The 14783-nt window shown below is 37.9% G+C and overlaps 2 protein-coding genes across 9 annotated transcripts in view; both read left to right on the top strand.

Annotated features, from left to right (window-relative positions):
- evi5b (ecotropic viral integration site 5b) overlaps nt 1-8140 on the top strand; it is a 57285-nt gene extending 49145 nt beyond the window's left edge. For all 7 annotated transcript variants that reach the window (XM_084426450.1, XM_084426448.1, XM_084426445.1 and 4 more), the window contains 2 exons: nt 2548-2643; nt 6245-8140. In XM_084426450.1, the coding sequence (XP_084282576.1) occupies nt 2548-2643; nt 6245-6517 (369 nt within the window). In that variant the 3' untranslated portion in view covers nt 6518-8140. The remainder of the gene's footprint in view (nt 1-2547; nt 2644-6244) is intronic.
- Nucleotides 8141-8557: 417 nt separating this feature from the next.
- Nucleotides 8558-14530, top strand: gfi1ab (growth factor independent 1A transcription repressor b). 2 transcript variants are annotated; one of them, XM_084426452.1, is made up of 7 exons: nt 8558-8694; nt 11358-11561; nt 11887-12087; nt 12659-13041; nt 13131-13268; nt 13375-13540; nt 13649-14530. In XM_084426452.1, exons 2-7 carry the CDS (start codon nt 11450-11452, stop codon nt 13825-13827), a joined length of 1179 nt encoding a protein of 392 aa, XP_084282578.1. In that variant the 5' UTR covers nt 8558-8694; nt 11358-11449; the 3' UTR covers nt 13828-14530. The 2 variants fall into 2 exon arrangements, with proteins under 2 accessions (XP_084282578.1, XP_084282579.1); XM_084426453.1 differs by lacking the exon at nt 8558-8694 and having other exon boundaries at nt 11266-11561.
- The last annotated feature ends 253 nt before the right edge of the window (nt 14531-14783 follow it).

Below are 14783 nucleotides of genomic sequence, written 5' to 3'. Positions count from 1 at the left end.
TGTTTAAGTTGACAAGACTTATGAACACGTGCAAATGATAAACTTTCACTCTATGATAGTTAAACTTATGATAATAGTTGAGTATATAGTATAGTATGATAGATAAACTTATGATAGTTCAACTTTGCAACTAACCCGCGAATCACATGCGTGATGATCCGTGGGGCCTGGTCCATACGGATCAACTATGATCCCTTACACTCCTATGAAAAACACAACAGCCTCACAATCTGTTCACATACATGTAAACAAATTTATAGGCATATTAGTTCACATACATGTAAACCAATATGGCCACCACAATAATCTCGCTTGGTTTTTCACCCTTTTTATATTAGGGTCATATATGATATCGAAGAACGAAGTGATGTGATGTAATTTTGAACAAAATCGGGCCAAAACGAAGTTTGTTTGGAGTTTGTTTTGGGAGTTCAAACAGCTTGTCAAAGCGACCTTTTCGGAAGAATTCCCTCTGGCTGGTTAACACCTTTGTACCACCATTAGTCAGTGGCGATAATGTAATCAATGGGTGCGCTTCTTTCACATGGAAATCTTCTCCAGTTCATTTCTTCAGTTCAGTCTGTTAAGGTCAGACGTCCGCAAATAAAAACATGAGCATGCTGGAGAGCTGCTTTATAGTAGAAATAGTTGTACTTCTGATTAAATGAGATGCTGACACTGTTTTTCATGTTTAATAATGTAAAGCTTTTTGCTTTTAAGCAATCTATTGTATAAAGTGCTATATAAATAAATGTGACGTGAATTTACTGGAGTGCCGAATTGCTGAGCTCGTGCAAACATATCCACGTTGCTATGATCAGATGGTGTTCTTATGCTTTCTTCAAAAAAAAAAGGGAGGTGCAAACAGACTGAATTATTAATGCAGAACTGAATGTAGGCTAATCGTTAAATAACCATTTAACGGTGATAATAATGTATCATTACTGCTTAGCTAAAAATGGAAAATGGACTTAGGAAATGATTGGATGTCACTTCAGCTTAAGATTAAAAGATTATTAATAAAGGTATATTTGTTTCCACCAATCGCTGCACAAGTTAAGGTTATGTATTATGACGAAAGCACGTTAGTGCGAGCCCTCACGGAACCCATAGAGAATGCATTGCAGTGCCTGCAGCAAATCTTTGTATGGAAGTCTATGTGAACCCCTGGGCTTGAAATCGCCCAAAAAGAGGCAGTACTCCACAGAACGTGACTTGACACTGATTGGACTATATCCAGAGGCAGAACAACAGTGATGGCTAGCGTAACTCTGTGGTTGAATGCGAATGTGATTGGAAAAAGTCCCATTCGCACTTTGGTGGTGCATTGCCCTAATGAAGAAACCGCCCCTGATTAACAGTATACCGCTGGTCATGTATTACCCCTAAGCAAAGGACGAAAAAATATACAAAAATGAATATGTAAGGAAATGGCGCCTTGTGGTGCCATCCCAAACAGGCACAAAATCACTTTTACAGACCTTTACCTTGACTGTTCCAAGCTAGTGGAATGACCTGCCTAACTAAACTTGCTATGTGTACTGTGCTAGACTAACTGGGACTAGTCACATCACTTGCATTTTGTTGCCCTGTTGTTGGTTTGATTGCTTCTATTGCTCTCCTCATGTTAGTCGCTTTGGATAAAAGCGTCTGATTAAATGTAAATATTGATATCTGTCGTGGCTTTGTACAACATTAATGGAGAACGGGTCGGAGTGATGGCGTGCCGAAAGGTACACAAGGCTACAACAGAAACTAACAGAAACAGCTTTCGCAACCTATTATAAAGACCTTTCTGCATGGACATTATTGGAATAGTAAACACTAACCATGTATCATGGAATAGTAAAGAATAAAAATACATACTGAGTGACTGATACAAGCTTTGTCGTAGAATACGCTTGTTTGTTTACACTGAGTTCTTGTTTCCTTAAATTAATTTTCAAGATCTGACTCAAGATTCAAACTCACATTAAGTTCTTTTAACATTAAATAAAGCACATAATCAGTACCTGAGATTATCATTGTCATACTTTGTATGTTGTTGTTCCAGCTGAATTGGCATGGCTGGTTAGGACAAAAACAATGATTAACATAAAAAATATATCTTTTATTGCGTCATGCCGTTGGTTAGGAAACAGTGCAAGTCAGATCTTTTCTGTGAAATAGGTTATACAGTTCACAAAACTGGTCTAATGGACTCATTCCCAAATCAGACTGATTCAGTTCTCAAGTTACTTTAGCATAGCATATTAGATTCAGTTGCAGCAGTTACCAACCTGCTGAAGATCATGACACTGACTGAGATGAAGACTCTTCATAAGACTTTGAATGTAGTGCGCATGAGTCATATGGGCTACTTAAATGGTACTCAATAATACTTTTATGGTGCTTTTTCAGGAAACAGCAAAAGGGTACAATATTCCTGAAATAATGTTTATTTTTTTATTCACAGAAGAAATAATTGTGTAAATGATTGCTAGTTGTTCTAGGTGGTTTGCATATTCTCTCATTCCTTTTCTTTCTTTCTTTCTTTTTTCCATTTAGAAAGAGGAAGGAAAGGTCCAAGGTCAGCTCAACAACACAGACTCCAGCCAGTACATCAGAGACCTCAAGGATCAGATAGCAGATCTCAAACATGAGGTAATTTCAATGCGTTTATAAATATTTTTGCATATTGTTTCAAAATATTGTATAAGACTATGTACTTCATGTACCTTTAAGCGAAGTTTATCGTAGTAGTCAAAGTCAACTGGGCGAGTGTGATGTTTTACCCACCCATGAGATGCTTCTTTTCCTGCCTGATGTATGTTTTTGATCTTTACAATTTTTTTTGTGGTTAGCTTCTTATTTTTCACAAGCTTTATGAGCGCTTAGAACAGATTTGTTAGTTTATTTCACAGAGCTTTTTAAGTGTTAACTACGCCCTGTGCATGGCCTCTTCCTGCACTTCAGTTTGCCCTGCACACGCCCCGTCGCACTGTAGCGCTACACCTATCCGCTCACAGGTGGTGTAACCACCCTGAAATCGGTTCCGTCGACCCCGTATTTTAATAAATCGACTGGACCTGCGACTCAAGGTCAACCTAATCGAATGGTCAGGTCATCATCACTCAAACAGATAAATGGTGAGGTACACACAGATTTTACAGTGACACATGCTAGTAAACCGACTTAGCATTACCTTGGCTCTGCAGTCATTGGAGGATGGCACTCTGAAAGAATTCTAAACAAGTAGCAGTTAAATCTATTTTTATTTATTTCTCCTTTATTCTCGTTCATGTGTTAAAGTGCACCTATTTTTATTTTATTTTCCTTTTTTTTAGTGTGTTATAGCGGTTTGTGCACAAACGAGTGCACAAAGTCCTCTCCAGGGAGTTAATCTCTAGGCACTTTTAAGAAAGTAGTTCAAATATACCAAGAAAAAACAACAAAAACTTCTTGTGACAACTGTAGGTTGTATGTAGGTGGTGTCGTTTTTGTGGCTAATGTTTTGTTTTGGTTGTTGCCCACTTCTGGTTGTGGGACTCACTTCTAAGCCATTAACCTTCTCTGTGTTAAATAGCTACTGAGGAAGTGTTATAAGTAGATGGCTTGGCGTCTTGAAGAATGTATGTTTAATCAACAATTAGTTATAATTGTTTTAAGGATAACTTAAAAAATAATCCATGGAAAACACTTGTCTGTCTGTCCTATATAGAGATGGTTTGGTCGTGGAATGACTCAAGGGCTCACAAGATTATTCTCATCTATGCAGATATGACATCACTGTGTGGCGACTGACTGCCGTGGTGGCGGCGGTCGATGTTCTCGTAGATGTTACTTTGAGTCAGTAGCTTAAAAGTTTGAGAACCACTGCTATATAGAGCCTTTCATGTGTCTCGGGCTTATGGGAAATATAGATAATGCAAATATGATAGTTAATTGGGTTAATTTACAGTAAGTGTTATTAGGCATTAAGTATCCGGTCTAATAGCTTCGTTTGCCGGTCAGTGGTGTTTCTTATGTAGGTGGTATGGGTAGATATTGACTGTAATGTTTATTTGGAATTTGACATCACTTGCAGTTGTAAGCATTGTGTTGGGAAATGTTGACACAATATGTGCAGTGAGCATGACTTCAATGATGTTTCTTCCTTTGATGTATTTACGGAACAACCCGTTTTAAACATCCCTAGTGTGATGTTTAAGAATTTCTTTTCTTAGCTAGACATTTTTTTTTACATGGTAAGGGAGCTAAATTGAATGTGGAGCGACAGAACAGAAAATGGAAAGCATTTAATTGATTTTACAGAGGGCAGGATGTAGTGTGATTTTTCTCCTCCTCCCTAATACTGACAACAAAAGGCTGGTGGTTTGCGGTCAAACAACTTTCTACTAAATCCATCTCAATCCCTATCTGCAGAGTGCAGCAAGACAGCTTTACCTCTTAAAACCTGCCAGGTTCCTCTTCGTACACAATCAAGCAGCAGCATGAATCCTGTCTGTAGCCACAAACCCTTACGAACAAGACTGATTTGGATGTTCGTGAACCATTTAATAATAGTCCAGTTAAATTAAGGTTTTTTTTTTTTTTGCTTCATGGAATGTTGTAAGTACAATTAGAATTAATTAATTTTTATGTTAATGTTTTTACATTTAAAATGTATTCATTTATTCAAATATTTCGCCGATGCTTTCATCCTAAGTGAGTTACAAATGAGGAACATCACAAGCAATTTGTCAAGAGCCAACAATAATCAGTGACAGTCCATAACGGCAAGTTTAGTAAAACCTCTCAGCTTTACACAATATATATCTTGTATCTGCATTGGTTTATTTAGAGATTTGTGGAATTAAGTTGTAAAGTTGGGCTTAAAAGATCAGCCACACTAAAGTCGGCTTAGTCATACTCATAACCTTAAAACAAAAGGACGGATGTCTGGTATCTGGTTGCTATTTAAATCACGTAGTTGCTAAACAGCGAGAGGTTTCCAATCAGCCGCATTTGCACCAAGCAAAACCATACTCAAGCTAATCTCTCAACATCACAGAGTCACACTTGTGGCCTCACTTGGCTTTTTGACGCTGTCTTCCGGCTTGTTCTCTTCTTTCTTTAGCCTCCACAACTCCCACATCAGCCCTCTTCTATGCGCACTGCATTCAAACCCCACATGAACACTGCGTTCTCATTTTAAAAACTCTTGGTTGTTTTGTACTTTGGGTAATATTAGTTGGAATGACTGTACATTGTGGAAGGGGCATAAATCAGAATGTTACTGATTGTGGTTATACGGCAATACCCATGAATGCGTCTCTCTCCACATGTCTGTCTTTCTGAGGCAGAATGTTTCAGGTAAGAGTGTATGCATTTCTATCAACTGCGTGTTATACCACAGAGCAAGTTTCTCAGTTCAAAACCACATTTCACACCAGGACTTTTATGTTATTGGCTTATGGTTGGCCATTTTTTTTTAGCATGGACTTTTATTTGAAATGAATGGACTTTGAACGTTGTATTGTAATATATGATACATGGTTTAGCCTTCAAGTCCAGATGACCTCCTGACTTGTTACTTGTTTCTTAAAGGTATAGTTCACTCAAAAATATTTAGCTCACCCTCATGTTGTTCCAAAAAGCTTTTCTTTCTTCTTTGGAACACAAAAAATGATATTTTGAAAAATGACTTTTTTTTTTTTTTTTGGTCCATACAATAAAAGTCATTCTTCAAAATGTCTTTGAACGTCATTAGGGTAGGTTAATAATAACATAATTTTCATTTTTTGGTGAACTATCCAACCTGATCTCACAGGAAAACATTACTATTTTACGAGATGCGAATTCGTATGAATTTGTACTATTTTTAGGAAAAAAAGTATGAAGGTCCACCCTTAACCCCAACCCTAAACACAACCATCACTGGGCCGTAAGCAGATCATATGAAAACAAATTCATACGAATTAGCCATCAATTTGCTAAAATGTCAAATAGTTCTGATTTGCCATGAGATTGTGTTGTTGACTGACTGTAGTTAATGTTGTTTGTGTAGAAAACTCATTTTGGCCCCATCATCCCACTATATGTGCTTGTTTAAATTTATGGTGCTGTCCAGAGATTGTGCATTGGTGTGTGTTTGGCAACTGTTACCTTTCCTATTATTATCTTTTTTTTTTTGTGAAGAAATGGTTTCCTGGTACTTGTTTGCATGTTGTAAAATGAAATGTTAGTTTCAGTTGAGCTGATGTTCTCTTTCCTCTTCTCATAGATCCGATGCTTAAGAGGGCAGCGGGGATTACCCGACCAACCCAGTTTTGATGGGATTCATATAGTCAATCACTATGGAGGTGACAATGAATCCTACCAGTCCTCTGATGAAGATGGAGTGAAGCTGTCACCCCAGCTGACCAGTCATCAGGTTAGAGGCCGGATCACACTACATCCAAACCTGGAAGACTCAGAAAGTGAGGGTGATGAGGAAGGAGATACCCTACGACTTACTGTGCCCTCAAACGGCAGCCATAAAACAACTACAGTATGATCGTATGAATTGGTGACACAAACCGCCATCAAAGGTCTGGGAAGGTAACATGGTCTGTAAGCTCGTCCTACAGCACTGAGCATTGGACTCGAACTGGAGAACTTGAAAAGCCCTCATTCATCTGAAGGTCATGGTTTACATCTGCATTTGTTTTGTTTTTGCCAAAATGCGTCAGATGTTTGTCCTGGCACTACTTTTAATTTTAGCCACAATAAAGATGGCTAATGTGCCTTTTTAGGCTCTTTGAGACCCTTGTAATAATTTTGTGGCACGGGATTCCCAAACCTTAAAAGGGGGTGTTTCGAATACCCCACAATTTTTTTCACATTATGAGAAGCGACTTTGTATAGCGTAGTGTTTTATGCATTAAGATTTTGCATTGTCATAGCTTTTATTTTTTAAGTCATCTTTTTTAAGAAACCACGAGAAACCAGTCAATGCATCATTTTGAGGGATATTAAAGAATGGAACACTATCATCTTTATAAGGACATTTATATGTTCCATATTTATACAACGGTGTCATATCTAAAGTTATCGAGTCCTTTTTTCCCTGGCATGAATTATAAGATTCGGTCTTGAACACATTGTGAAATGTGGGTGAAGGAACCAGCATCTATGTAAATATGTACATGTTTTGCTTTTTTTTGTTTTTCATCTCCATTATTACTTGAAAATATGTATTCAGTGGATGTCATGTCTATATTGAAATGTATTGTACAGTTAAAGGACGTATTACTGAATTTGGGAGGTCTTTGGAGGCAACAACTCTTCCTGGCACACTGCTGTCCAATAACTTTTATGTAGCTTTGATGTAGTCATTTCTCTTTCACAGGATGGAGTTTTGATTTGTTTTTGTGCCTGGAAAGATTCTATGAAATTCTTGCTGATTTACAATACTTTCTACAAAATGTGGTATGCTGAGCATGTTATGAATCATGAATACCTGCAAACTGATGCAATTGGAGGCAGAGAGCGGTGTTTATCGGAACAATGTTCTCCTATCTCTGGCCTTACTCAAGCCAAGCACTCACGGTTATCACGGGCAATGAGAATACAAGTATACACACGCTGTCCCTCCTTTTCTTTTTTTTATATACATATTCGTACCGACTAGCTTCTGAATCAGTTTGGATTTTTGCACAGATGACATGCATTTGACTTCACGACAATGAAAAATACTACTTATCCCTGTCTATGGCAATATATTTAATTGAACTTCACTCTACATTGTTGTTCTCCAATGAGTTTTTGTGTCCCAGTGGACTTTGGTATAGTCATCTTCAAAGCAAAAGAATGAAGTAATTTCAGAGAGCAAGCCTTAAAACCTATCATGATGGATGTAAAGTTGGTACACTATTTGTCCACCATGCCCACATACAAAATAAAGACTTTGCTAAACGAGCTTGCAAAGCACACAACACTAAAGTGATTTAAAGCAATTAAGAAAAACCGTTGTAATATAAACTAATACCTTACAAATGTTGAGTGTTTAACAGTGAATTCCTGTGGAATGTTCCTGTGGGCATGAAACGCTTTACAGACTGTTGACCATGCGAGCTAAGTGTCTTGAAGATGATGGACGTGTTGATTCATATCACAATAAAAAGACCATTTGATAGTAGCCTGTGACTGTCATGCTTTGTTCGCTATTTTCCATGCAGCAGCATGAAAAAGAGTCGATTAGTCGAACGAAAATGTGTGGTAAGCAATTTTTTATATATATATTTTTTTTATATATTATTCACAACATTTAATACAATATTATTTTGTAAAACAGTTTCTCTTTAAATCAAAAAAAAAAAAAAAAAAACCTCGAACCAATATCTGGGCGTGTATTTTTTTATTCATGTATTGTATTAGGATTTATTTATTTATGAATTATTTTATGTAACGCTGTTTTTCCAAGACAAATAAACATTCAGTGCACTGAAATAAGCAGCTGTTGAAGGTACAGCCCTCTTTACACTGGAATGCTATTGAGATGTGTCGCAAATAACGTTCTTCAGGAAGCTTTTGTTTGTGTGTACGTGTGTGTGTGTGTGTGTGTGTGTGTGTGTGTAGATGCTCGTACGCTTAAAACCCATGAGAGGAGATTGGCTGTGCGCTCTTTGCCTTAAACGAAAACACATCAACTGTCCTGAAATCATCTTACAACGAATTGTGTTAGGCTATCGGGTAAGTAGGCTACTGCAATTCCTGTCGGGGAATGAGCTCTTGTTAAATTTAAAGTGACAGATAAAACATAATTCTAGAATCAGGGTTTCGCTAAGAGCAATCACAGTTCGCGCGTTTCCAGTTGTGCATGAAGTTTCATACTGTAGCCTAAGCTCCGTATTTAATATGAATAAAACTCGACTTGTCTCTGGAACGTTTTACCAGTACAAATACAAACGTTTTAATTTGCAACGCTTTTGGTATTTCGTTGATGACATTCAACTGTGCAGGACGATAAAGATGATCAAATAGAAAAGAAGCGTTATCAAGATTTTGGTAGCGTTATTTGGTTTCTCATAAAAATATTATTTAGCCTATATCTTTATAACTAAATAGTAGGCTCTGTATTTTAGAAGTACAATATTTAAAGCACATCCTTATATAAAAATAAATAAATAAAAAAAGTCGAAAAAAAAAAAGGAAGCAGCAATGGTCAGGATATTGCTTTTTTATCTTCGTTTGTTTATTTTGTTCTGAGAGTTCATGTATCATGACACTGACGCAGGTCTATGGAACGACATAAAAGTAGGCTATTTTGTGCTGTTATTGAGATAACCATTTATATAGCCTATATATTCCCCTCGTGTTCGGTATAGCTTGCCGTGTTTAGGTTGTCACTTTCGTTATGTGGGATAGCCTAAATATGATTGTTTCCTATGTTTCTCGTGATGGAGGCTACACAGTAGGCTATGTGAGATAATGTCAGAACATCAGTCAAGATATTGGCAACAGTGTCCTTGCATTATCGGTATCCTATCTACCGGATAGGCCTACCCTGGGGTGGCATGTCTAATCGACGGAGGGCACATTGCGCTTTGATTTCCTGCGCTTCGCTGTTGGCAGTATAGGCTATCAAACACACTCACTCTTCTGCGGATCCTGGACTGTGCGATTATAGGTAGCCTATCTGATGGGCGCGACAGATTTCATAAATCCATACAAACTGATCATAAAGTGAGCGAAAAATATCCAAATAACAAGTTGAAGCAGTAAAGATAACGCTTAGCCCCACATCAATTTACAGCTTTTTTCCCCTAAATGACAGACTGCAATAGCGCTCTAGGTAGTGAAGTGAAGCGATTCATTTGCGCGGCTGTCACGAGTCAAAGGCAGGTGAGACGGAGACTGATTGGCTGGTGTATGGGCTCCCACTGATTGTCTGCCGCACGAGCTGAATGCGTGTCCCTGTTGTGTCCACGACAGATCACCAGCGTCCACTCTGAACAAGGACGCTCTGTTCACTGAGCAGCCACGAAACTCGAGATCACCGTGACCCCGCTGGCGTGTGGACAGCTTTATTTCATGTCTACTAAAACCAAGTTTTACTTGATCACCTCGATAAAGTCCGGTTAATGAACCTATAGCTAGTCAATTATGAATTCAAAACGCATTCTAATTTCGGACATTATTACTTTAGGGGTGTATTCTGGTTGATTGGGACACTTTTTGCCATTGAGATGATTGGAATTAATAAGACTTAATACATAAATAAAACTTAATTTAGAAAATTAGCCTACATATTGAATTAAAAATGTAAAATTGAATCCAAAAAATAAATGATTTTGACTGTGTTATTGAGTTTTATTGTTCATTCGGCAGTCATTGGCCTTGCGCAATACGGTCACGACAATTCAATGTTTTTATTAGAAATATAATTATTTGATAGGCTATATTTATCTTAGGCTATAGCCTACAGTTTTACAAATGACTGTTTTAAAAATCCAATTGTTTTCTTTAAAAAAATCATGATAACGGGGCTAATGACTTCAAATGCCTATTTTGGACAATTGTAGCAAGATACAGTGATTAAGGGAGGAGACATTTGGCTTTGAAGAGTTTAATAATAATGACGTTTAGATTGTCATAGTGTTTAGTTTATTGAATTGTATCTGAGGGGGTGTTTTTGGCGCGTTGCCCGAAATAAAAAAAGAAATAAACAGAATAAAATAATATTTAATACATTTCAAATGAAATATTTGATCTAGACCTACTTTTTAAATGAACGTGTGCATATTTGCTAATAGCCTACAGCAAACAAAAATAAATACATAGTTTGCACGATTTTTGTTGATGTGTTAAGAAAAAAAGCCAATAACAATATAGACCTATATTTTTAGCATTTTATGTCTATATGAAGGACCCAAATGCCTCCCTTGTGCATGATCCATAGGCTATGTGAACGCAAAACAAATTAAATAAGCAGTCCCTATTTATATAAAAAAAAAAAAAAAAAACCTGTGTTTTGGAAGAATTATTATTTTTTTATTTTATTTTTAACAGCAAGTCCTTAAAACAAAAACCTGCGCAAATCGTTAGCTGCAGAAGGCATGCACAGGCTGGGTTGACGTCTCCTCGTTTCCTCTCCCCCTGCAGCTAGGGATTGAGTAACACATTGATAAAACAGTGTATCACTTATCCTGATAGCCACGGTTCCCCCCGGACCTGTCTGTCCTCTCATAGAGGGGCGGACCAATCACAGGCCTAAGGCTGGGTAGTTGTCCCTTTAAAGCACCTGTCTTCATAACACCTGGCAGACGAGAGAATTGCTTTACGCATGCTCCCACTCTGCCATCCTCTATACAGACGCGCTGCTCTTCAACCAAATGGTCTTCAAATCTTTTCAGAGATAAAAAGCCACCGCGTCTGTGGATCTGACAGATTGCCTGATCTTCACTAATGACCGAGGACATCGAAGGAAGGAACTAGAGGAGACACAATGCCTAGGTCTTTCTTGGTGAAGAGCAAAAAAGCACACAGCTACCACCAGCCACGATCTTTGGAGGATGACTACAAAAGACTTGATTCTATTTTAGCTCACATATGCGCAGGTATGTCAAAATTACATTTAAAATGTAGAAACAATGAAGAATGCAATGCAATTGTCAAACAGAAAATGTATATTTACGCAAAAGAAAAAAAGTCTAGTCTTGTCTAGTTACCTTTCTTGTATTCGAGTAGCCTACCTTTCTTTTATTCCTGCATAAACATAATGAAGTCATTGTTTATTTGTCTAAGAAAGAAAGTGAGCGTATAGCCTATATGACTACATTTGTGTGGGGAAAACTCTAGATTCTAGATTTTCGTTGTAGATGTTGTTAGATTCAGATTCAATAGTTTACAGCTGTGGTTTTGACGGAGGGAAAATCATTACAGAAAGCAAAACTTCAGACGACTCCGAGTGCTGTACGGATGCTCTGACAGGCGACACGACTGATGCTTGTTCTCCGGACTCTCACCTGGTGGATCAAGCTGATATTTCCTCCAAGTCTCCTCTCAGCTCTGGGGGAAGCGTGTGCGACCGCTCGTCAGATTACGAAGACTTTTGGCGACCTCCATCACCATCAGCATCACCGGGTACGGGTGTACTTTATTGGAGATACCTAAATATTTAAAGCCCATCAAATTGCATCTATAGTGTGAATGCATGTGATAGTTTTTTTATATTATTTATTATTTATCATTTTAAAATGGCTTTCGTTCATTTCGGATTATTATCGGACAGAATTTGAATAAAACAATGTTTATCAAATATATATCACAAAAACGTTTGGTTTGTTCTAAAAGTATACATAAGCTATTTGACCTCATCAAATTTTGGCACAAAACGCACGTAACAAATAAATAGCCTATATAGCACAAAGGCTACAGGCCTACGTCTCTAAGATGTCTTAAAGAGCGCTTAATCTGGAAAACATCATTTTAGACATTTTAGATAAAGCAGTTTTACATACATTCTAAATCACACTAAACATCTTAAAGATATTTTCTAAATGTCTATTTAACATCTGACAGGAAACGTCTTTGAGACATCCTATTGCAGATGAGCAAGCAATCTTGCTGATAGCAATAGTCACTTTACAACTCTAAACCGAATAACAGCATATTTAAATCATTAGGCTAATTGATCGTTTTTCTCTTTTAACAGAGTCAGCCAAATCTTTTTCACCCTCCGTTGAGGAAACGCAGCCATTCGCCGTCCCTTTCAGGCCTTACGCGTGGAGCAGGTACTCTGGATGTGAAATCAGACAGCTGGTACATACTCTCAATCATCACCACTCTCACGAGCGGCCAACTCCTCCAGTCTATTACAATGAGCGCGTGCATGTCGAGCCCTCTCTTTTCACTGAACGGGGATCTGGCGCAGGCATTTACGGCTCCACTGGCACTCTATTCGAGCGCGCCACTGCCTCTGGATTTTATGACGACAGCAGCATACTGGGAAAAGGAACTGAGATAAAGTCCAGCACCGATGCGATGTGTAGTCGTCTCCTGCTAAATGGCGCATACAAATGCATCAAATGCAGCAAGGTAATGTTTACAAGCGCAAATTAGCTTGACTGTTTTTAGAAATCACGATTAGACATTATTTATTAAAGATGGTCCTCTCTGCTCCACAGGTGTTTTCTACACCACATGGCTTGGAAGTTCACGTCCGTAGGTCGCATAGTGGAACAAGACCCTTTGCTTGCGACATCTGTGGGAAAACGTTCGGACACGCGGTCAGTCTGGAACAACACAAAGCTGTTCACTCACAGGTGCTCGCATCATGTTCATATTTAGGAATGAAAATCATAGCACAAATGTTTAATTTGCGTAACTGAAATCGATTGAATTTGAACAAACACGCCTTTTATCCCACAGGAGAGAAGTTTTGATTGTAAAATCTGTGGGAAAAGTTTTAAAAGATCGTCCACTCTGTCCACTCATCTCCTTATACACTCCGATACACGACCCTACCCATGCCAGTTCTGCGGGAAGAGATTTCACCAGAAATCAGATATGAAGAAACACACATTCATCCACACAGGTAAACGAAATAAAGGTGTAGCCTATATGGAAATGTAGGCTATCTAGAACTTATCTATAAAAATAGAACTTTGGATGAAAACGTTGACGTGTGGATTTTCTCTTCTAGGGGAAAAACCACACAAATGTCAGGTGTGTGGGAAAGCTTTCAGTCAGAGCTCCAATCTGATAACGCACAGTCGAAAACACACTGGATTCAAACCGTTTGGATGTGACCTCTGCGGCAAAGGATTCCAGCGCAAGGTCGATTTGAGAAGACACAAGGAAACACAACATGGACTGAAGTGAGGAAACATTGGTTCACGAGTCAAGGACTTTACCGAACACTATTGGAAAACCTTAACAGGACTTTAACAGGCTTTTTAATTTAACAAGCTACAAATGCTCATTCATAAAACATTAAATCAGTGTTTTAGAGTTGGCGACAAATAGCGTTTACATTAGTTGTAGAGCTGTTTATGCTTCGTGAGATTTGCCTACGAGTCAGCAGCAGGCCAGCAGGTCTGACAGCTTTGATATTATAACAGGGTATCTTCATTCAAATCAATAGTCCGCTGCAGAAACATGTCAGGCATCGTGTCTGAACCCAAAATATTTTCACCAAAATAATCAGGGACGAAATATAACCGCCGCGAGAAAGGACACTGTATCACCCAAAATATCAGCTGAAGGAGAGAAAAATCACCGCATCTCAAAAGAATGTCACTTTGTTTTCAACGCTGCAAATGGGATGCTGGCAAAACAAGCACTACAATAGACTGCGAGATTTCATCAATAAAAGGATTGTTTGTGTACTATAGCCCAACTTAAATTATTTGGCTTCTCGAACCATTACAGTCATCATTTCTTCTTTTCTATTAGGTTCGTTTTCTTTAGCGTAAATAAAATAGCCTTACTTAATATACATTGTCAGATAAATTAAATTGACAAATACCCTATTTGTTTGATATAATTTACACTATTTATTGAAATAAAGAATATTACGAAGAGATATTTCTAGCGTGTATTTTTGTGTGTGTGTGTGTAATAAACAAAGTTGTTGTTTCATACTGATTTGTAAAATCTCTGTATGGCTACTGCACTGCGCGCATCGGATAACTTGAGCTAAGCATAGGGCATTTCATTTTTATGATTGTAAATTAAAGCATTTCGTTTTAAATAAAAATAGCCCATAGGCCTATTTATTCGCAACAGAGCTGTGGGAAATTTCACTTGTCGCTTTTCGCGATCAGTGCATTCGCATT

The sequence above is a fragment of the Rutilus rutilus genome (genome assembly GCF_951802725.1).
Source record: "Rutilus rutilus genome assembly, chromosome: 12".
NCBI classification, from domain to species: domain Eukaryota; kingdom Metazoa; phylum Chordata; class Actinopteri; order Cypriniformes; family Leuciscidae; genus Rutilus; species Rutilus rutilus.
The sequence above is the reverse complement of the archived record's forward strand: the minus strand, read 5'-3'. Positions and strand labels throughout refer to the sequence as shown.